At 32.9% G+C, this 24,362-nt stretch overlaps 1 protein-coding gene across 3 annotated transcripts; it reads left to right on the plus strand.

Moving 5' to 3' along the window:
* Window positions 1–257: 257 nt before the first annotated feature.
* Window positions 258–21,113, plus strand: LOC143072414 (copper homeostasis protein cutC homolog). 3 transcript variants are annotated; one of them, XM_076247323.1, is made up of 8 exons: window positions 258–419; window positions 9,672–9,731; window positions 12,229–12,397; window positions 14,340–14,380; window positions 16,607–16,642; window positions 17,581–17,714; window positions 18,134–18,161; window positions 20,734–21,113. In XM_076247323.1, the coding sequence occupies exons 1-8, from the start codon at window positions 368–370 to the stop codon at window positions 20,946–20,948; spliced, it is 735 nt and encodes a 244-aa protein (XP_076103438.1). In that variant the 5' UTR covers window positions 258–367; the 3' UTR covers window positions 20,949–21,113. The 3 variants fall into 3 exon arrangements, with proteins under 3 accessions (XP_076103438.1, XP_076103439.1, XP_076103440.1); XM_076247324.1 differs by lacking the exon at window positions 16,607–16,642 and having other exon boundaries at window positions 259–419; XM_076247325.1 differs by lacking the exon at window positions 9,672–9,731 and having other exon boundaries at window positions 274–419.
* The last annotated feature ends 3,249 nt before the right edge of the window (window positions 21,114–24,362 follow it).

Below are 24,362 nucleotides of genomic sequence, written 5' to 3' on the forward strand. Positions count from 1 at the left end.
AACCAGAGAGATATCAGAAGATTGATCTCCTGGTCAAAGTAGGGGACAACTTTGACCAACCGAGGCCCCCAAAGTACCCATTCTAGTTTAAACTCCGGTGTGGGTACCAGAGATGTGTGTGAGAGGGTGAAAATTACCCTTCTGATGTACTGATATTTTTAGCACCCCGAGTGAGAATCGAACTCGGGACCTTCAGCACTGTAGCCATCGGTCTTAACCACTAGACCACGAACTCACAACTTAGTGTAACCCGGAGGAAGTTACAGAAAAGAAGGAGCATATGGTCCTCGATCGGGTCAATATTTAGTTCTTGTCAGTCCTCGGGTTAATAATTAGATCTTTTCAGTCCTCGAGACAAAGCACCAACATGGAAGTTTGTGCAGATTCTGTACTATCAGCAGTTAATGCAGAAAAAGGAGGTTAGTTTTTTTGTGATGCAAGTGGAGTTGTGGTTTTACTCTAGTTTGTAGTTTGTTGTCAAATGAACAACGGGCACAGATAGGGGACATATGAAGTTAGCTGTTACAAAAAGAAGCATATAATACTTTGATATAACTACATTTTTTAGCTAGGATCATGGAAACACGATTTTTATCAAGTTTTTATTTAATATACCTGTGCACGCACAGGCACTTGTCTGTGTTATATTTAAGAATTGAATGCTTCTTTTTGTAACTTCATTTGGGTGTAAAAGCGTTGACCGAAGTACATTCATAATAAAAATGTGCGCATGGTCAACGGTTTTACAACCCTATGAAGTTACAAAAAGAAGCATTCAATACTTATAATTTTATTATTGTTTTATTTAATTCACCTGTGCACTTTATTGTGGGACCAAGTGTTATCATGAATGAAAAGTTTTATTGAGCAATGCAATTGCTTACGGAATAACATGTGATGTGCAGTTAGCCAATCAGAATAAAGTATCATAATGAAACATACATCTAATGTAATTATTAAGATATATAGGAAATTTTTTCTTTGGAGACAAGTGCCTGTGTGTGCACGTTATTGTGGGACCTGTGTCATCATGAATGAGGAAGGGGGGGGCTCCTGCAAAATAGTGATTTATATAGAGATTTGCTATTTCGCCGGTCTTATTTCTGATTTTTAATCAAAACTATATGAAACATATTTTTCTAAGGAAACTATTTATGCACAAATGATATATGTGACTAGATGTCAATAACGTAAATTTATGTTGATCATTGAATGTTCGAAAATGGAAAGCAACAAGTTGTTATCTAATAAACTTGGACTTTTGACTGACATGCAAAACTACAACTGGTTTTGGAGGGGTCCGTAGAAATACCGCAAAGGACCTCCTTAGTGCACAAAGAACAAAAATATGCACTATATATGTAATGATACAGCTGTCACAAAGGACATGGCATATAGAAATAGACTTTGTAAAAATACATAATTTCAAATTTTATAATCATTATTCATATATGTTTTAATTAACAAATGATTAGAAAGTTTTTTAATGTTTTCTTGACACAAACCTCAATCAGTTGATTGTCACCTGTGTAATCGGTAGAAATTCATTTTCACCCAACCTTGATCCATTTATAATTCACTTGTATACTGATTAAACATGTATATATACATGTATATACATATGATATTATAGGGTTATTGCATGAATATTGGGGAATATTGTCCCGAGTAGAATTTTATATTGCACGAGCTTGCGAGTGTAATATATGTTCTACGAGGGACAATATTCCCCAATGTTCATGCAATAACCCTTTTATTGTATAGCAATATAATATTTGACAGTAAAAATTGGTTTAAACTAAGATTTAAACGTTGATGACTTCATGAATTTTGAAAATTTATTGCACTAGTGCAATATTAGAAATTATTGCACGCTAACTTTTGGTTACATTCTGTGAAATATTATATTGCTATACAATAATTTCGTTTGTTTGTTTCTGTCATGTTTATTTTGTATTTTATCAGTTATATTTTTTACTTCTAATGTAATGAATGTTTTCTACTCTTACTTTTTGGATTTTTTTTTATCCTTTTAATTTTAAAAGGACATAAAAATGGTGAACTCTTTACTTAAATGTGAAGATTTTGTTGCTTACTTCCATAGGCCAATATTTCATTATAAATTTTATTTGATGCCAAAAAATAAGAATACGAAGGTACTGGTTATTCTATAACTAAGCGAAGTAAAACAACCATTCTGTATATTCCTATATTATTTCAAATACAAGCAGACATACTGTTATACCACTGTCCCAGGTAAGGGGAAGGGTTGGGATCCCACTAACATGTTTAACCCTGCCACATTATTTATGTATATGCCTGTCCAAAGTGAGGAGCCTGTAATTTAGTGGTTGTCGTTTGTCAATGTGTTACATATTTGTTTTACATTCATTTCTTTATTTAAAGAAAGCCGTTAGTTTTCTCGTTTGAATTGTTTAAATTGTCATATTGGGGCCTTTTTATAGCTGACTATGCGGTATGGGCTTTGCTCATTGTTGAAGGCCGTACAGTGACCTATAGTTGTTAATGTCTGTGTCATTTAGGTCTCTTGTAGACAGTTGTCTCATTGGCAATCATACAACATCTTCTCTTTTATATATACCATTTGTGACACCAATTTCATTTATTTCCAAATCTTAAAATCATATATTTCCACAGTTGTCTAGTTCTTTAGCATCTCTTAATAAATGACAGAACAGGCTTTTGAGTCATTTGCTTAGTTTACTAAATTATTTAGTTCTCCCTCTAATGGCCTCATTGTGAATTATATTTTTTACATCACTATGTTTATTACATTATAAAAGAAACCGAATTCATCTTCAATTGTTGAAATAAAGACGGAATTTGAAAAAAAACCAACATTGACATCAGTAATAAAGTTATCTTTCATACATGATTTACCTTCTCTTTGTAAAACATAAAGAAATGTTATTTCATAAAATACTTCTGTATTAATCGGGTTTTGAAAAACCCCATGAACGCAACATACTTTCATATGTCTTTCAAGGTATAATGATAGTATGTAAACTCAGAAGTATTTTTTACTCGGTGAGTATCTCAAAATTCTTTTTTAAAAAAAGAAGTTTGCATAGCAATTTCCTTAAAAACAAATAAAGCATCGGCAAAGTAAACACAAAATTCAATTTTAATTTTTTTTCATCAACTTCAAATTATACCACGCTAAAACGTTAGGTTTATTTATAGGTTAGACAATACTTAGTCATGTTTTATGAAGATTTAAGCCCAAGTTCTAATTAACAGCAACCATTAATTAATCAATTAGAAACGATCAAAAGACAATTGTTTATTGGATAAGGTTGATTGTACGGGGCACCAAATGGGACTCTTGTGGTTTTGTACTCGAAATTCAATTTTGTACGGACAAAACTGACTTTTGTTCAACAAAAATGTGTTCAGTTTAACAAAATTTGTAGCATACTACAAATTTAAAATTTTGTCATACAAAATAATCTTTCAGTGGACAAAAGTCACTTTTTCATTTTTGTTACACAGACTTGACTTTTGTTACCTAATTTGAAAATTTGGCGACAAAAGTCAATTTTGTATGCAAATTAGTTTAGTTTTGATTCTGTGAACTAATTTGCATACAAAATCGAATTTGTTACACAAAATTGAATTTTGTCTCACAAAAGTCAATTTTGTCGCCACAAAAATGAATTTTGTCGTAAATTTTGTCGTCACAAAAATGAGTTTTGTCATCACAAAATTGACAAAATTGAATTTTGTCTCACAAAATTGACAAAATTGAATTTTGTCTCACAAAAGTCAAATTTGTCTCACAAAAGTCAATTTTGTCGTCACAAAAATGAATTTTGTCGTCACAAAAATTGACTTTTGTGAGACAAAATTAACAAAATTGAATCTTGCCTCACAAAATTGAATTTTGTTGTCACAAAATTGACTTTTGTGAGACAAAATTGAATCTTGTCTCACAAAATTTAAATTTGTCGTCAAAAAATAGACTTTTGTGAGACAAAATTGACAAAATTGAATTTTGTCTCACAAAAGTCAATTTTGTCTCACAAAATTGAATCTTGTCTCACACAATTGACTTTTGTGTTTTAATTTCCATATCGGGTAACAAAAGTCAATTTTGTATGCAAATAACTTTATATTTGCATACCTTTTTGACAACAAAATTGACTTTTGTCATGACAAAAATGAATTTTGTCTACAAAAATGAATTTTGTCTACAAAAATGAATTTTGTCTACAAAAATGAATTTTGTCTACAAAAATGAATTTTGTCTACAAAAAATGAATTTTGTCTACAAAAATGAATTTTGTCTACAAAAAAGAATTTTGTCTACAAAAATGAATTTTGTCATGACAATATGAATTTTGTCATCACAAAATTGTAGTTCTCATAAAACAAGTCTGTATCACAGCTTTGTACAAAAATGATTTTGTTATGACAGAATTGAATTTTGTACAAAACCACAAGAGTCTCATTCGACGCCCCGTAGATTCAACATGATGATTGGAAATTTGCAAAAGCCGTTGATCACGTGCCTAGTGGCACGCGCTGATTAAAAAAGACATCTATTTTTTATTTATTTTTTTCTAGTGATACCAAACTTTGTAAATATGAATTATATACTCATATCCTCTTATATCCATGTTCATCTAGGCAAAGATTCCTAAACAAAATAGAATTTGTCATTTATGTAACTTCAATATTGGTAACGAATATCATTATATGTTTACTTGTACATATCCACAAATCGTGGTCCTGCGCAAAAAAATTTATCCCACATTATTACAATACAAATCCATCAGAGATCAAAATGATTGGAATGCTGTTAAAGGAGTAGGTCCGGTAAGGGCCGGTTTTGGCCTCAAATTTCAAGTTCATCTGACGAAAGATTTTAGACACTTTTTAAACACTTAAATGTCTATTTCAATTGATTCAATTATTTTTTGTGAAAGATTTTAACTGATTCACTCATTAAAAACGTTCCGATTCAAGCTTAAATATGAAAAATCTATCAAATATGCCAAAAACTGTCACTTTTCATATGGTTTTTGTCAAAAATGAAAGTGGCCGCATCCGTGTTCATCCTCGACCTTTATATATATATGTTATGTATTATCATTAAACACAACTTACATTTCAATATCAAGAATGAACACGAATGCGGCCACTTTCATTTAAGACGGAAACCGTCTAAAATTTAACTAAAATGCTAAAATTGTGAAGATTTCAGTAATTTAGCATGACTTACTGATGCAAGTACCCGATACATGTGCATTGTAATGCCAAAATAAGCCCATATTAATGTAGCAGAGGCATTATATACTTAAAAGTTTACATTTAAACAATTTTGTAAAACTGCTATATTTTGGGGCCAAAAAGGGGTCTTACTGAACCTACTCCTTTCAAAGTAAAATTATATCGTAATATTTGTAGATTCTTAAAAAACATTATCAAATATCTATAATTATTCACGTTTTAATACATATGTAAAAACTCACATATTCATGACATTGTGTTAAATCCAAATGATAGAGACTGACTGTATCATATCATGTGTATATATACACATGAAAATGAAAGTGTCACGAGAATCACGTGCATGCATGATTGTTTATTGTGTGTTAGCTCCTGTTGTCGTATATTTACATGTTTATCATAATTGTATTGTAATTACTGTATAGATATTTCGTCTGTTATGTATGTATGTATGTATATTGACCTCTTGTACACTGTTGTGTCTGAAGATAATAAAACTTTGAATCTTGAATCTTCGAGGTCTTAAAACATCGTTTTAGTGTCCTTAGTGCAAACACTTTCTTCTTAGTGCACTAAAAAGTCCTTTGCGGTATTTCTACACACCAAATTTTAGTTTTATTCTTACTTCAAAAATTAAAAAGAAGCTAACAGTTAATCATAACTTACATGCAACTTACGTACATCAATTGACCAATTCCGTTTTGGAGTACTTTGAAACGTGTAACGAGGATTATGTATAATTCCTGAAAACCAGACAAAACTTTAATAATGATCTAAAGTTCATTGTAAAATAAAATATTTTAAGATAAATAAAATAATTATTGCACACACGATGCATAGAAATCTAGATATTGACAGCATTTATTCTATGAATCAATGTTGAATATTGAAATGTATATATATATCTGCAAATTTTGCAAAGTGATGCAGATCGACGCAAAATATTCAAGTGTTATGTGCAGTTGCGGCACTTTTTTTTTTTAAATCACCAAAAGCTGGTTTTGTTACGCTCATATAGGAGGGGAGGACAGGGGGTACCCTTCTCCCGTCTCCCACCCCTCTTCTCCTTTCTCCTACCCCTCTTCTCCTTATTTTATTTTTTTTAACTTACCGGAAAAAAGAGATATTTTATTTTTTCACATTTTATTTTTTTCTCCAACTTTTTCTCCTTTCTCCCAGCCTTCCTCTCCTTTCTCCTACCCCCTTTCTCCCTGTCTCACTTACCCCTGTCCCCCCCCCTCATATAGCAGTTTGAGGTTTTTGGATCACGGTTATTTTTTGTTTCAAAACTAACTGAGGGAAAAAAAAAGTTTTAATCAAAATGTTGATTTTTTTATATGGGTTCGAATGCTTTGATTATGTGTATTATATAATTTTTAAAGATTTTTTTTATACTTCCTATTAAAGGATAAAAAGTACTTGTATTAAATTTAATATTTTACTTTTTTAAAACATGTCGAAGTTTTTAGAGACTGTAAAGAATATCAATTTTAATATAAGAAGACATACAGTTGTATAGAGATTTCTTATTAAAGTGTACGTGTTTCTATATTTTTTATATTCTTAATTTCTATATACTTCTATTTTAATCTTAATTAAGACCGGCGCAAAACGCTATATAAATCGATATTTTACCGGAGCCGGTTAAATAGTCCCTAAGAGGCTATTTTGCCGGAGCCGGTAAAATAGCTTCTGCCTAAATTTAATTGTGTAATGCAATTGATAAGGGACCAACGCGAGATTGCCAGTTATCCAATCAGAATAACTTATTATAATGAAATATACATCTAATGTAATTATTTACTGTGTATTTGTTAGATCATGGAAGTAATATTCAAATATTTCTTCCATGGGGAATATTTAAATATTACTTCCATGGTTAGATGTTGAGTGTTGAAATAAAAAAAATCTTAGATGTATATGTTATTTGTATCCATCTGATGAGTTAAGCCTTTTTCAACTGATTGAGTTACGGTCTCATTAATTAGCAACAAGAAGCGACAAGAAGAATAATTAAGGGACAAGAAGACTATTTAGCAACAAGGAAACACTTGCACATGTTTTTCAAATTAAAATTACTTATTCGAAATAAATATTGAAAGAATATGCAAAAGAAAACAATTTTAGCAACAAGAAAGTTAATATTATATCAATAAATAGATAGAAAAAAATTTGAAACATAGATGAGGGTGGTAAAGGTTATTTTCCTGCAACATGTTTTGCCATTTTATTTCACGTGCAGCCGTGAAAAAAGGTTCGTTATTCGCCATGTTTCGTGAAATCGGTAAGAAGATCAACATGCAAGTAATGTTCAATTGTTTGTTCATCGTGAAATGGCAATTTTATTTCGCGTTTTCAGTCAATATACCCTCCCTTTTTAACCATCTAACTAGAGATAAAGGATACAACAGATATGTAGTTAAGTCAGCCGCATATCTTGACTTATTCCTAGAAATTGACAATAAGGGTCGTATTTGTTTTAACATGAGCAACAAGATGGGTACCACATGTGGAGCAGGATCTGCTTATCCTTCCGGGGCACCTTAGATCACCCCCGGTTTTTGGTTCGTGTTCCTTATTCTTTTGTTTTCTATGTTGTATCATGTGTACTTTTGTTTGTCTGTTTGTCTTTTTCATTTTTAGCCATGGCATTGTCAGTTTATTTTCGATTTATGAGTTTGACTGTCCCTCTGGTATCATTTGCCCCTCTTTTACGCCCCTCATAGATCTTATTGCGACATTTTTTTGTGATATTTTATTATTTATATGTATAAAGCAAGTGTTACGTTTACTCTGTCGTATTATGTTATTAATTTGACTTGTGTTTTAGAACAATAATACATTTATTTTATAATTTGTTTTTTAAACTCTCTTTTTTTTTGTACAATATATAATAAACTTGCAAAATGCATTATTTGTGCATCATTGTCCAGAAAATACAGACGTGGCACAAACTGTGAAATACAAAGAACTGAAATCAAACAAGAGGAAAACATAATTAAAATGTGAATAGTTTTTAGTTCATTTTTATACAACCGCAATAAAATTTGTTTACGGAACATATTATGGTATACCGTTGGCGTTCTATTTGTCCGTCTGTCGTCTACATGTCAGACATAAATTCAAAAACGCTTCCAGAAATTTGCATAAAACTTTGGTGAATTATTTATTAACGTGAGCTCCCTTTTTTTTATAAATTTTAGATATCTCTGGTCCGAGTTTTGGGGTTTTATTCATAACAAAAAGGGGGATTTCCAGTTTTCTGACAATAACTCAAAATAAATTTCGTTCACATATTGCAATCAACTTTGATGAATTGTTAATATTTATGTTGACATGAGCTCACTTTCGATTTTTACATCGAGATGACCTTGAGGTCATTCCAATGTATTGCAATCGCCTAAATTTCCATTATTCAAATTAGATTTGGGTTTTCAACCGATCTATAAAAATTATAGATCCGCGGACATTATCTCAAGAACGTATTTCGACAAGACCCATTAACTGTAATTGTTTTTATGGGGAAAAAATGAATGGCTGCTCATATTCAATCTTTAGAAAAGTCGTTTTTTACAGGGGAGTATCCACCATGCACTTGCACTGCACTTTTATTATGATAGTTGAATAGAATGATATACAAATGCATGAAAATTATATATACATGTATGATGTAACTGTTATATTAATATAGTATATTACAACAAACCAGTGTATACTAAAAGAGGGACGAAAGATACCAAAGGGCCTCATAAATCTAAAATAAACTGACAACGCCATGGCTAAAAATGAAAACAGACAAACAATAGTACACATGACCCAACATAGAAAACTAAAGAATACAAACAACACGAACCTCACCAAAACTAGGGGTGATCTCAGGTGCTAAGGTATACTCTGGAACTATTGTTATATTAGTATAATAGTCCGAGGTGTATTGATGTTTTTCTATGCGAAATTTGTAATTTTTTGGTCGATTTAATAAACATCAAAACTTTAGGGCCATTTTTACCTTTCGTGAACCTTCTACTTTCTGAAATGACATTGAGAAGTTATTGAACTTTACTGGCGGATCCAGAAATTTTCACAAGTTGGGCCCAATGACTTCCTAGGAGGGGGCCCGCTCCAGTTAGGCTTCAGTGATTCCCTATGTTACTTTGTAAGCAACCAATTTTTTTCCCAAAAAGGGGGGCCCGGGCCCCCTGTCCCCCTAAATCCGCCTCTGATTACTTTATTCTTTATAAATGGGACAGGCATATCATGTGCTCATGGCACAGCTTTTTATTAATGATTGTATTTTCCTTTTAGATTCGGATAATTCATGGAAACCAAAGTCAGGACATGATAGATTATTTCTTAACTAGCCACGAGACATGTACAAAAACTATATTTGTTTCAATTCAATGCCATTTCTATTACAGGGGCAATAAGAGTAGAATTGTGTAGCAATTTGGCAGAAGGTGGAACCACACCATCAGCTGGTAAGCAAAACCAGTGAAAAATTTGACCTTTATTGTTGTGTAAAGATTGCATTCAAAATCCCCATGGTCATAATGCATGTGATGGTACTGAGTTGGTGATATTTTTAGCACTTTCTTTGATCGTTCAGGCAAAAAAGGGATGTGATAATTCTTTAGATCCTATTCAGTCATTGTCAAGCAATTTATAATATTTACTGATATGTTATATATAACAAGTCTAAAAGGGTATAACATCACCAAAAATGACAATAAAACGAACAATATGTTAGATATTTCGGATAACATATATCTTTTATCTGTTGATCACAATGTAAAATTAATCGTGTCAATCTATCTATAATACTAAAATAACGAGGTCCAATTTGTCAGCCGTCATCGGGTAAAACAACAAATCAAATATATCACGGGGTCGGGTGTGTTCTAGTTCTAATTATAAAACTATCAAAATCTTGAATTTATACAGTACACACAAAAAAACAGTTAAAGCGAACATCAGAGACGCTGGTACAATTTTGAAATTTCCAAACACGACGCAAAGACTTGCAAGGATATGCTAAATTAAAGATAGTTATTTGCGATATGAACTGGCACAACTATAAAATTCCAAAGGTGATGACATGTACAGTTAAGATGTTACAACAACTGCGTGGAAATACAGTCACAATACCGATCTTAATTGTACAGCGGTGTGTTTGAATGGCCATTTGTTGACAAAGTATTGAAATAAAAAATAAATCTGTAAAGATTAGTAATGTGCATTTTTTGCAAAACCATGAGTCTGTTGATTAAGATGAATCTTTATATTGGTTAACCATCATCTTGATGCATTTTATGTGATGCCACTGTGTTACAATGCGAGTTCACAAGATGAATGAATTTATTTTCACCCAACAGCATACCATTCTGATTCTTACGAACTTCGACTTTTGCCACAAGGATTATATTTGATAGGACCTGGATTAAGTGGTATATTATTTGCTTAAAATTAATGTGAGAAATAAGTAAAAAGTCTGCGTGTCAGATTGTCAGGTGCCATCTGACCTTGACCTCATTTTCATGGTTCAGTGGTTTACGTTAAGTTTTTGTGTATTTATTCGATGGTATATGCAATAGGTCAACTATATTTTGTGTATGAAAATATTATAAAATGTACATGTCAGTCTGACATGTTTAATTTGACCTTAAGCTCATTTTTACTATTCATTGCTCATTTTAAGTTTTGGTGTTTAGTCTGTTTATCCAATTCTGAGTTACAGATCGTGTTAGCGTGTGGTTCTCTCTGATTTTTGTCTTAATTGCAGGCTTTAGACTTTTGGGAAAATAACAGTTATAATATGGACATTTGTTCTCAAACTGTAACTGCTAAAAAGGCTTCAGATTATTTTGTGAGTGGGCCATTCGTGTCGTTCAGATACATCTAGTTTCAAGTTATTACAGATTATTGATAACTTGCTTTCCTCTAAGACTTGTAACACATAAACTGCTATCCGGTGACAGTCACTGACTCTCAAGCATCTTTTTGATAGATGAAATGATACAAGTAATGGTTCACTTAGTCAGCAAAAATATTTTTTTAGAAAGTATATGTTAGTACGTACATCCCAAAATTGGTTTCCGGTTTCTAACTTAAGTTGACCTCAACCAAAAAGGGGAGGGGGTCCCAACCCAGAGTAAAGGGGGGTTCCAACTATATGCTCCCATTCAAATGCATTGATCGTCCAAAAAAAGGACCCCCCCCTTTTCCCCTGGTTCCGCCAATGAAGGGCGTCTTTTATGTGCAAAAGATATGGCTCTCTCTTAGCACTGGTCAGCCATTTATAGTCCGGACTATCATAGTTTCCTCAAGACCATACTCGCAAATGGTGTCAAGGGAGAGTCGAGAATTCAGTCCCTGAAATTTTCATCCCATAACGGAAATCGAACCAGGAACTTTTGTGTAAGTAGTCCGATGCACCAACCACTACACCACGACTCTCTGGAAAAGTCTTTCTCCGACACACAAAGAACTTTGCACCAGCAACATCTATATGAAATTTCGAATTGTTCACATTTGAATTGGCCAAATCAATCTTATCTTATAACCCCTGCAAAAATAACTGTGGGAGTTCAGAGGAACCACTTTGTCTGTCTATCCATTCCATTCCACTTCATGTCTTGGACATAACTTGGGTACTATTGAACGTAGCCATTTTAAAATATATGGAGGTTTATGAAACTTAGTATGTAGATTTATTATAGGTTTGTGTCATATATTCTTACTTTGACTGACATTTGACCCCTATTAAACATGTTAAAGTATATCGTTTTCCAATGTATGTCTAGCTCATTAATACTTTCGAACAATAAAGGTAATAGGTTAACCAAATTTGATATGCAGTTTCATAGACTTGGGTGTGTCATATATACATTTCCCATTTCCATTGGCTTTGACCCCTGTGATAGCTATAGTAAATTAGTAATTGATTTTTAAATTAATTGTTGCTGTCGTTTATTCAAGGACTTTTGAAGGTGGTAAAATCACGTTTGAAGATTCCAATATATGTGATGCTGCGACCACGTGGTGGCGATTTCTTCTACAGTGACGATGAATTTGAAGTCCTAATGGAAGATTTGAAACTATTGAAGACTATAGGAGCAGACGGATTTGTGTTTGGTTTTCTTAATTCGTATGTATTAATATTTTATGAAGTTTTTTTATTAGTGACACTCCACAAATATATCCATTCAGTGTTTAATGACCTATAGTTGTCAATGTATGTGTCATTTTGGTCTCTTGTGGACATTTGTCTCATTGGCAATCATACCACATCTTCTTTTTTATATTTAAAACCACACACTAGTAACAAGGATTTGTATGTATATATAGTGACAAAATACAAATCCTTGGTTAATTATCATCACTTATTGTCTGTCCTATTCATTCTGTAATCTTTCTAAAAATTGATTCCTATAAAATAATATACAAATTTCGATTGTATACTTATTGTTTATGAGTAAACAGGTAGCTTATTTGGTACATGCTGTCAGACAGGGTTCACCTGGCCTTTTCCTCATTTTATGTATCAGTGATCAAGGTAATGTTTACATGGTCAATTGTGTACCTGTTATTGGTTTTCCAACTGATTCCTTTAGTATAAGTGAATTATTTTATAGATCTTTTAAAATTTTACCACAAGGTTCCATACCTCAAAAGAAGAAAAAAAAAACAATTAACCTAACGTTGACAAACATGAAAGAATGAACCATGAAAAGAAGAAGCTGTTGTATAATTGCTAATAATAGACAAAATGACGTTGGCGTAAGCAGCTATGGGTAGGTTGTTGTGTGCGTATTTATAAAAGACCAAACATGACTAGTGTAACACAATTCAAAACGAATGTGAAAGACAAACAAAAGACAACTGTTAAATCGCAGGATCCTAACTTTTGACAGACATTTATAATACTAGTATGCGTCGGGGTTGAACATGTTTTCTGACACCAAACCCTCCCCCCGGCCCTTACCTTGAACATTGGTGTAACACTTCGATTTTTTTCGTAGTTCATCTATAGAATTTACTAGAGAGTCAATACTGAAGTTAACGTTCATGATGATGTGCTCTACTTTACTAAGGTTGCCAATGTTGCTGTAGAAGATCGATGTTTCCATCACTATGTCAAATATACACATTTTTGAATCGGACATGAAGCCAAATAATTAAAAGAAAGCAAAACTGACAAAAAAGGCAAAATAGTCGGACTATAAGCCAAACGGATCCAAAGCAACAGAAAACCGTGAATGCATTTCCATTTTTAGCATGACCCATTTTTTATTCCATACACTGAAATACAAGCATTAAAGTGTTTAAAGTGGCTAATTGTACGATCTCTGTGTCAATAATTTTCTTTTCATACCTTTCTTGCCGTACAATGTGAACAATTCAACGAGATATTGAACAAATTCGAGGCAAGGTTTACTCAATTCGTCATTTTGGCATTCATTTTTACTTATCGGTTGTACGAAATATTTAAGACACCTCTCAAAAGAATATAGTTATATATGTATACATATTCTTCGATATTATAAAAATAACAAATAAAGAAACAGAAAACTGCCTTTTCTCTATCTATTTGAAAATGTTCCGTCGACGTGCCGGATACTATCGAGTCCAAACATTTTTTGCTGGTGTAGTTTAGACACAGTGACGTATTCTGTGAAAAATAAAAACTTTCTTATTAAAACTATCCTGGATTTTCACCAACATTGGAGAGAAGTTTTAAAAGCTTATCAAAAGATAGTTTCTATAAGGAAATTTTGTAATTTCAAGACTGATCCTGAACTGCGAGATGTGCATATATGTATGAGGTCTTTTTTGTTCATTAGAAAATAAGCAGGCATTGTACATTTCACTGTAATGTAATTCTTGAAGTTATCAAAAGATATGAGTGCCAGTAGCTGTTTCTAGCATATAAAATGCTTGAAGTGTCCACTTTTTCTTTTGATATTTCAGAGGTCAACCTGCTTGGGTTGTCATGTGTTGCTTTCCTTTAATGAAAATATGTTGTCATAATTAGTTTGGCCTAAATAAAAGTGTATTTTCCTGCTCAAATGCTTTTATGCTTGATTTAGGAATGGCACTATAGACAAAGACCGCTGCAAAGAAGTCATAGGTTAGTTTTTATACGACTGCAAAAATAATTTTGCTTCGTAGAGTGATATCATGTCGTCTGCGTCGTCGTGGTCTACGTCGGTTTGCGAAGACATTTGGTTTCTGGGCAATAACTTTGGTTTAGTAAATGGATCTCTATAAATTTTTACCAGAAGGATTAATATCATTTAAGGAAGGTTGGGATTGATTTAAGGAATTATAGATCAAAAAGGGTACCCAAAATAAGCATTTTTGTAGTTTTCAAACAATAACTTGTGTTTACCACAAGTTTCCATACCATGAAGGGATGGTTAGTATTGACCTTGGGGGTTATGGCTCAAAATGTTATAGAATTAGGGGCAAAAAAAGGGGGAAAACTAGGATTTTCTGGTCAATGGACAATTAAGACAATTTAAAAGCAGTGTAAGGGAGGTAATTCAAAAACATTAAACATACAATGTTGGGTATGTTCGTATTTACCTCCTGAACACTACCTGTAAATTATGTATAAAGAAATGTCTGGTTTTGGACTAATTGCTAAAAAAGGTGGTAGTAGTTTTCAATTTTTTTACAAATTTCTTAGATTACAAATTTTTGAAAAGTATAAAGAGGAAATCTTTAATTGCACAATAGATTTGTAAGATCTTGACATTTGTTTTGAGTCAGAAACCCATATTATGTGAAAAATCTGATCACAATCCAAATTCAGCTGTATCAAGCTTGAATGTTGTGTCAATACTGGTCCTAACTGTTCAGGGTTCGACCTCCGCGGTCGTATAAAGCTGCGCCCTGCGGAGCACCTTGTTAACATATTAGAATGTTGATTGACAACATATGCTTTGCGTTGTTTCTATGTTTTACCTATTGAAAAAGACGAGTTCTGGTTGAGTTAGTATCAAAACTAATTTTTACATTGATTTAATTTTGTTGTAGCCAGCTATATATTAATTTATTTTTAATATGAAGTTAAGGTATATGTTTTCCTCCATCTTGGATTTTGAAGAAGTAGAGTAAAATTAGTCTAGATCTTTAACGAAATGTGAATCTTGAGAGTTAAATAAATAATAAAATAAAAATGAATTTTATGAAGTTTTTTAAAAGTTTTCTTTTCTGTATGTGTTATGTTGAAGTATATGATAAAAAGAAAATAACAGGTCATTTTTCATATCAGACCCCTGTCGGTTCTTGGGCTGATATCATGACCTAGGACTGAGAAGGGGTGACACGGGTCTGATATGAAAAATGCCATGTTATAATCTATATTTATCGGTCCTACTTAAAAGCGCCCTCGAGAGCACCCGGGTAAAGAAAAGGCGCCCGGGGAAGAAATAAAGCGCCCGGGAGAACAAAATAATATTTTATAACAATAAATGTTTTCCTGAATAAAACAAAAAATCATTGCTTGTTTTGTCTAAAGTGTGTAGTGTTGTTGCACTTGTACATTTTAGATTTCAAAAGTGTATATGTAAGTAAGCCGTAAATATAAACAAGAGTATATAGAAGAATCATGAACGATATTGTCCTCGATCAAAACGTATATTTCGTTATTAAAAAAAACAGTGCCCGAGGTCTAATATTCGCAACTGCATGGTGAACACTCTTCTAAGTTTTGTATTTAATTAAACACACTTTAATTGACATTGGAAGATAGTGGAAGGGTTTCATCATGCCTGTCACTAAGAAAAGTTAAACCCACTGCTAAAGCAAATATGATAATGTGGCCTTTTGGAACATGCCGTAAAAATTGTAAAATTTAATTATATTTTTTTTTTTATAAAACCAGAACTGTTTAAACTGCGGCTGATAATATGTGTAACTCTTTTAATTTTATGAAATTAATATTCATCGGTGAAATTTGAGTTGTTTTGACATTTTTCATTTTGATATCGTTTTTAAAAAACATGTCTTTTCATGTCTAACTTTTTATAAATCTTCAGCATCAGCTGTGATCCATTCTTATCTGTAATTCGAAGTATGCGCCATTTCTTTTCCCATGGCGCTTTATTTCTTCCCTCAGGCTCTTTTTCTTTTCCCCGGGCGCTTTTTAGTAGGACCCATATTTATCAACCCCAAAGATAAAATATTCACCGAATCCAACTCATTGTATAAACCTTATCAAAAGTCAATAATAATTAGTTCAGAGGAATGGACCCCACAGTTTTATCTCCAAAACATACAAATGAACAAAAATTAAATTAATTACTTTGAATAAGTAAAACACAAACATTATACTCTGGATTTTTTTCAGATGCCATTCGGCCTTTAGCAGCAACATTTCATCGTGGTAGGTAGTTGACCTAAGTTTAGAACAAATAGATATTTCATAAAGATTTGTATCTCTATAAAGAGCGTGTTTGATTTTTATGCTAGAGCACTAACATATATAATGATTTACCCTTGTCCATCTTGCCCACTTAGTGTACTTGGTTTGTTCATGCAACTCCTCCATCAATTGACAAGCTATAACCTTTATGTTATGTAAGTTACATATAACACTATTAATTTCTAAGTTTTGCACAATCTGAATGACCGGATTAAATTGTTTTATTTTTGGGGGAAATTATTTATGTGGAGTACACAGATTGTCCAACTTACACCTCCTGCAGTTTTCAAGCTGGATCTTTTATAATATACAGTAAAAATCATTAAATGTGACCTACCGAATAAGACTATTTACCGGGTGTGTTATAATATGAACAACATGACGGGTGCTACATGCGGAGCAGGATCTGATTACCCTTCTGGTATCTTGCGTCCCTCCTTTACTAAAGGTGTGCGTATTTTCAGAATTTTGATGTTCAAATTTTCCACAAATGACAGGATGTTGACCTTGTATCTTATTTTGTTGACATTTATATGTATGCATGGTACTGTTTCAACTTTTGGTACATGGTTTGTTCAGCAACTCCTCACAGTTTTCAAGCGTTACATTTTATATTATGCAGGGTGTTGGTACTAATAAACTGAAGATATGCATTTTATCAAGAAGGGTTAGCTGGACAAACTATGTATCCTATGTTGGAATGACACACAAAAAGATGGTAAGTACAGGGATAATGCAAGATTTTTATCATGGGAAAAGGGGTGTGTGGCATAATGAATAAAACTCATCAATCAGTCAACATTGAACAAGAACAGTTGTGAACCATTTATTATATATATTTTTTTTATTTTTTTTTATATTATTTGCACTTCACTCATATGAACAATATTTTCTTTCAGCAATAGACACAACAGTTGATATAATGACAGCATTGGAAGTGGTGATAAAAATTGGTTTTACACGGGTTTTAACAAGTGGAGGCTGCTCAACTGCTTTAGAAGGTCTACCTATTATCTCAGAAATGATTTGCAAGGTAAAAATATGGCATGTATTCAAATAATAAAGTTAAAAATACATTTTCAAAAAACAAATCTCAAAATTCTCAAAACTCAAATGCATGTATGAAGTTTGCAAGTATTCTTTCAATGACTGTTTGTATACAGGCAGGAATTCTTTTTTAAAAAAATTGCTGTGTAATTTTAAAGAGATAAATTGATTGTGTCTTCACACATGACATTGGTTTATATTGATTGCCTGCAAGTTTGCAACAAACAATTGCGACAAGCTTGCGGAAACCTTGCGGCAAATCTAATTTGCATAATTATGTTTGCAGCAAGATTGCCGCAACCTTCATTTGCATGGTAAAATGGTTGCAACTTTGCAGCAGGGAACAGAAAGTCGTTATAACCCCCTGGAATTTAAATAAATAAAAGTTTAAGAGATATTTTTCAGGCTAAAGGAAGAATAATAGTTATGCCAGGTATGTCTATATCTTTAGATAGATACTATTATTTGCTTACTTTTTTTCGATTCTATGATTTGTTTACATTTTTTTGATACTATGATTAGTTTACATTTTGTTTTGATACCATGATTTGTTTACATTTTTTTATATGATGTTGATGATGATGATTTTTAAAGCCAATCATATTGTTGAAATAATGTGTTATTGTATTATCAACGTCTTAGGTACTTTATATAAAAATACGGTAAGATTGCCAATGAAACAACTATCCACCAAGGTTGAAATGAGGTGGATGAAAGCAATAATTATTATAGTCAATGGTACAGACTTCAACAAGGAGAAAAACCCATATCGTACCGTCATGCAGGTATAAAAGGCCCTGACAAAATAAATGTGAAACAATTCAATTGAAAATAAAAAGACCTAACTTATATAAAAAAAAAACCAATTTATGAAAAGCAAATATGACATACATGAACCAACGACCACAACTGAACTACAGGATCCTGACTTTATGCATAATAAAGAAAGTATGGTTATTGTTTGTGTCCAGGGGCGTAGCTGCCGTTAGGCACTTTAGGCACGTGCCTACACATAATTTTTTCACAAATATTTTTTTTTATCAAAAAAAATAATAAACAATGTTATCTGTAGATGAAAGCCGGTGAAGTTGTCAAAACTCTTTAATTATCGAATGTCATGTGTACACTAGTCTCTCGTCCTTAGTGAATGGAATATTGGATAGAATTTAATGTTTTTACGATTTTACCTTATATAGAAACTATCAACTAGAACTTTGGTTCAGATCATTTCACTTCTATCAACAAAAACTTGAATGAACCTCAACTTAGACACATGAGTTTTTTAATTAGTTGCTGTTAGTTTTCAACTAGCTTTCCACTTAGTCTTCACCCGACTTGCCAATGTTGGTCGTCCGTTTGGCTGTGCAGAATGTATAAATACGCAGTCATGTCTGGTCAGATTGGGGACATTAAATCCGATGCCTAGGTATAGAGAGAATGCAACTCTCTGAGGAGTTCGTAGTTAGTCTACTGAAAGGCAAAATGTCTGCTCCTTTCCAATAATCCCTCATTTTCCAATGCATGGCATTTTTAAATTTCCAGACCTTCGTCCTGGACGACACCTGTTACAGGACCTAGCTCCAAGTCGTATTTATTGTAAAATTTATTTTTTTTAACGGTCCTGGACTTGCATACATATTTGACACTGGATGTGAAAAAAAATCAATCCATCAACTGGCTTCCAGTAATTTTGAGTACTCTCAAATCTGCGTGTAATGGCCACAATTATTCAAAATTCCTAAGCAGGTAGGGATTTTACAGTAGAGGATATAAAGAAATACGAATTTCTTGAATTTTGTTAGGCATCAACTGTATCTGTATGTGTTTGTGTGGCTAGGGTGAAGGTTTAAGATTCAAAAGATTGATGGTTGATGTCTAGCCAAAAGGATAGTTCTATTATATAGTAGTATCAGTGTTTACGTGCCTATTTTTTTTTTTTTTTCGTCAATATGAACTATTAATTAAGTTAAACGTTTATATCAATCAGAACGGAATAGATATGAAAATACCAAACAGGATGTACTGCTTAATCAAAGGGATACGCTGATCTACGCTGGGCAATGCATATTGTTAATATTTTTTTTTTATATTACGGATTTTACTACGTTATTTAATTCACCAGTCAGATGTTATGGTATACATTATTCATAATTCTACGAACTTTTCATCATGTATATTATAATTATCACGATTAAATAACCAGTAAATTTAATATTTTTCTATATATAAAATTTTTCAGCTAAAACGCTGAAAACCGTTTTCCGTCGGGGGGATTTGCCCCCTGAACCCCCTGCCAGAGCCCTGGACCTGATTGGGGCCTTAAGCGGCATCCAGACCCCCTGCCGATTGGTGCCTGCAGTTGACTGTATACCTAGCTACGCCCCTGGTGTCCCCTTATTTGGGTCAGTGGTATGACAGCAGACAACAAGAGCAAACTGTAAAAAATAGTTGCAAATGGTTTAACTCAAAAGACAAGGCATAAAAATAACTTGAATAAAAACAATAGATTCTAACAAAGCTCCAAAAATAAGAGTTCATGTACTTGCAGTAACAGAAAAGCTTGTTCAAATCAAAGTACAGCTAATAAAATAATCATGTCCTACATACTAAATTATCAAGCATCACATATCCAACTTACATTGTGTAAAGAGGTCATAAACAGTTTTGGAATCCAATGACAACTAATTAAAAGATGTAATTTGAAAATGCTTAGAAGATTTGAATCCCTGTATCATTTACTTTCATATTCCCATACTTCAACTCTCTTTAAGGCATTCATTTATTAAAGCAATATCAAAGGCAATCGTTATATTTATTAGTGTAAAATACCTATTTGTATAAAATAACTGCAGCTGATGAATACTAGTATTTAAAAAAAAAACAATCTCCGTGTCTAAACCTCTTTAACATTGATACCAATTATTAATGTTAAACCTAATGAAAGTTTTTTTTCTTCTAATTTCTTGTTTGTTGAAGATTACATTTTATATTAATCACTTTTTAAGGTGGAGGTATAAATGAGAACAACATTTCAAGAGTTCTACAACAGTCCAAAGCCAAGGAATTTCATTGTTCAGCTAGAACATCAAGACCGTCGTTGATGCAATTCCAAAAAGCAGGCATACCAATGGGCACTGCATTCCACCCACCAGAATACAGCACAAAAGTAACAGATGTGGCAAAAGTTCAGCATTTCATTAGTTTGTCAGAACTGAGATGATTGTTTTATTGATAGGAATTAATTATGTTCTCTGGATAAATTGTTGGCCTTGTCCTATTTACCATGTGTCAGAACACAATGCAATTGCCTGCCAATTAAAATGATCGAAACTTATAAAACATCTGAGGTGCATTTATTTGAAAATAAATAGTTTAATAGTTGGAACGGTTTTTATTTTTTATTTTGTCATTTTGTCATTTCAGATACAGTTTACGACGACAAAAGAGATGATTTCAGCTTCCAGATTGTGAACTTTCTATTTCTATATAGCAACATTGCAGTAGCACCTCCATATATAGTGTATATATCTCCCAGTTGATTAGGTATTCCCATACTTGTATATCTTATCTGCTTCATGATTTCCTTGATAGAGGGTTGCTACTCACAAGGAAGCTATTAAACCAAATAAATTTTATGGACGGCATCAAGAGCTGATTGGCCATTATGGAATATCTGTATATCTGTATCATAGATGAAAACCTATTTGTTCAAATTATCGTGACGATAATGCCGTCCCTTTTTCCTGAATGTGACTTGCTGAATAACCGGGTTCATGATCTGCTTACCCCTCTGGAGTACCTGATATCACCCCAAGTTTTTTGTGGGAATCGTGTTGCTCAGTCTTTATTTTTCTATGTTGTTTTTTGTTCACTTTCGTTTGTTTATATAACATAAGAAGATGTGGTATGATTGCCAGTAAAACAACTCTCCCAAAGACATCAAATGACACAGAATTCTACAACTATATGTCACTGTTCGGCCTTTAACAATGAGTAAAACCCTAATCGCATGATCAGCTATAACTTGACAGGCCCCGAAGTGACAAATGTAAAACAATTCAGACAAGAAAACTAACGGCCTGATGTATACATGTACAAAATAGATAGAAATAAAATACGAAAAAAACAAAATAGATATTCGGACAGGTACACACAGTATGAGGCGGGGTTAAACATGTTCGTGGGAGCCCAACCCTCCTCTTACACTTAACTCATTATACTATTTTCATAGTATACAGGAACACCATATGTAATTAGTCAGAATGCAAGTCAAAGTGATACTAATATCTTGTTTTGTAGCTCTTGATTTACATCTCCATATTTCAGAATTTAAAGAGGTTGATAATCCATATCTGCGTTTCGTTTCAGATGCCTTTTGGCCTGGAGTTACCTCCTCATTACGTCTGTTGTCCTTTACATTATTTTTTTTATTTATCGACTGCTTGAAAAAATATAGTTTTTGTCTCGCTTGACAGAGTCAAAAAGCGAGACATAGGTATGCTGTTTCTGGTGGCGGCGGCGGCAGTGTCAACAATATACATGTACCAGTATTAGTTTGTGATTAGGTCTAGTTTATGGTGAACCACTAGTGGTAAGTTAATGATAGTTGGTATGCAGTTGTAGAAGTATTGGCATATCTCATTTCCATGGAGACTATTTGACCCTGTCCCCTCGGTCATGGTCTATTGACTTTGAATATTTTGCTTAGTTTTCATGTATTAATAGTGTTTGATTAGGTAAGTTTATGGGGAATCACTAGTGGTAAGTTAATGATAATTGGTATGCAGTTGTATAAGCATTTCCACATCTCATTTCCATAGAGATTATTTGGCCTCGCCTCAGTCATGGTCTAATGACTTTGAAACTTTTGCTTAGTTTTCATGTATTAGTTTGTGATTAGTAGTACTGCAACTGACCTCGAAAAACGACGCTTAGTTAACGAGTTTAATGTTCCGGCTGCAAATTGTTTTAAATGATAGAATAATATCTATATTTTAATTTCGGTCTGGTCGTAAAAAATTTCTATGGTCACATTTTTGTATTTTAGCCCTTTAGCTGTTTAATGGAGTACCCCTCAATTTACGGTTTGGGGTAGTCACTTTAAAAAAAAAACTTAATGTTTTTGTTAATTTTCAATTATTTGACATTTGAGAGGACAAAATATATTATTGCGATACTGCATGCAAATTTTGTTGGGCAAATTCCAAACGACTTTGTCAAAAACTCGAAACAAAAAACATCATTTGTAACCTTTTTTAATTTCCGTCAATCAGCTCCACCATTTTTTCCCCCATTCACATTGAATTTGATAGTTTCGATGTGATTATGTACATTTTCTAGGATAAGTTGATTTATTTTTGAGAGATTTAAATATATATAGCAGTTCTTTCGTGTATTTTCTGTATTTATAAGTTATATTTTTTGTTAATAAAATTTTGACTTTTTATAAAAGTTAACCAAATCCTTCGGATACAATGTTTTTTCCGGATACTGACTTGTTGATTTTGTGTGGAAAAAATACATTGCATGTCACTGTCACTCAGAGCTATTAATACGCATGCAAGCAGTCGGGGAAAAAAGTATTATTGAAGTTTCGCAGAGATTTGGTGTGTGGCAAGGTGTTGCTACAACCAACTCCTCTTGATATTCTGCTTTCCTTGGGCGAAGGAGTTGTGAATCATCAGTGATGTAAAAAGACTGACATCAGAAGGCAAAATTGAAAAGAACTGAATGCCATATATATGTGATCAAACTGGTGTATCCTCACAACCTGATAATTAAAGTATTATTCGATCTCGCGCTCAGTTTCCTCTTTGTAGTTTGGATATGAAAACAGTTTTTTGTATAAAAGCACAACCTTTAAAAATGACAGAAAATTACACAAAACTGAGTCGTCTGAACGTGTTGACAGTCTTTTGAGGTGTGCTAATGTGAGTAATCCTTCATCCATGCATGACATGGTAAAATAATGGCGAGTACAGATTTATTTTCAATTGCAGTCTAACTTTCAGCATGCATTACCAAGTACTTATTTAAGTCAACACCAGTGCAATCAGGTAAAACAGTTACTGAAAAATTAGAATTTGAACTTGCTGTCAATTCATTGATAGCGATTGTTAGTGATGATCTGTTCTTCCATACTAGTGTAAAGGCGTTCCTCATGTAGCACATCCTCGACATATACCGATCACTTTTAGCCAAGATTGTCTCTGATGCTTACAAAACTAACTAGATATTATGACACCTTACAATTCAGACACAGCGGGGCCAAGGGATATCAAATATAGAGTTTAACTCTGAAATCAGTAAAGGGGATGCCATATCTGCTGAAGGAAAATTGAAGTCTATGTTAAGACTTTCAGAGTTACACCTAGGTGTGTCTGAAGATATCAAGGATACATTAAAAGAAGAACAATTATTTCACTCTGCCGCCAGCGCTCTTATGAGCTATGTCCTCGTTAGGTGTTTCTATGGAAAAGATGCCCGCATCGCTTCTTAAGTTTATTTGTTAGTTAATTGATAAAAAAAAATCAAACAAAGGCGCTTCTGGACCGTGTATTGTCCCTAAAGATAACAAAAAATCGTAAATGTATGACTATTACAAAATCAATCGTTTCTATGATAACATTCACCC

The sequence above is a fragment of the Mytilus galloprovincialis genome, chromosome 4 (assembly GCF_965363235.1).
Source record: "Mytilus galloprovincialis chromosome 4, xbMytGall1.hap1.1, whole genome shotgun sequence".
Taxonomy (NCBI): Eukaryota; Metazoa; Mollusca; class Bivalvia; order Mytilida; family Mytilidae; genus Mytilus; species Mytilus galloprovincialis.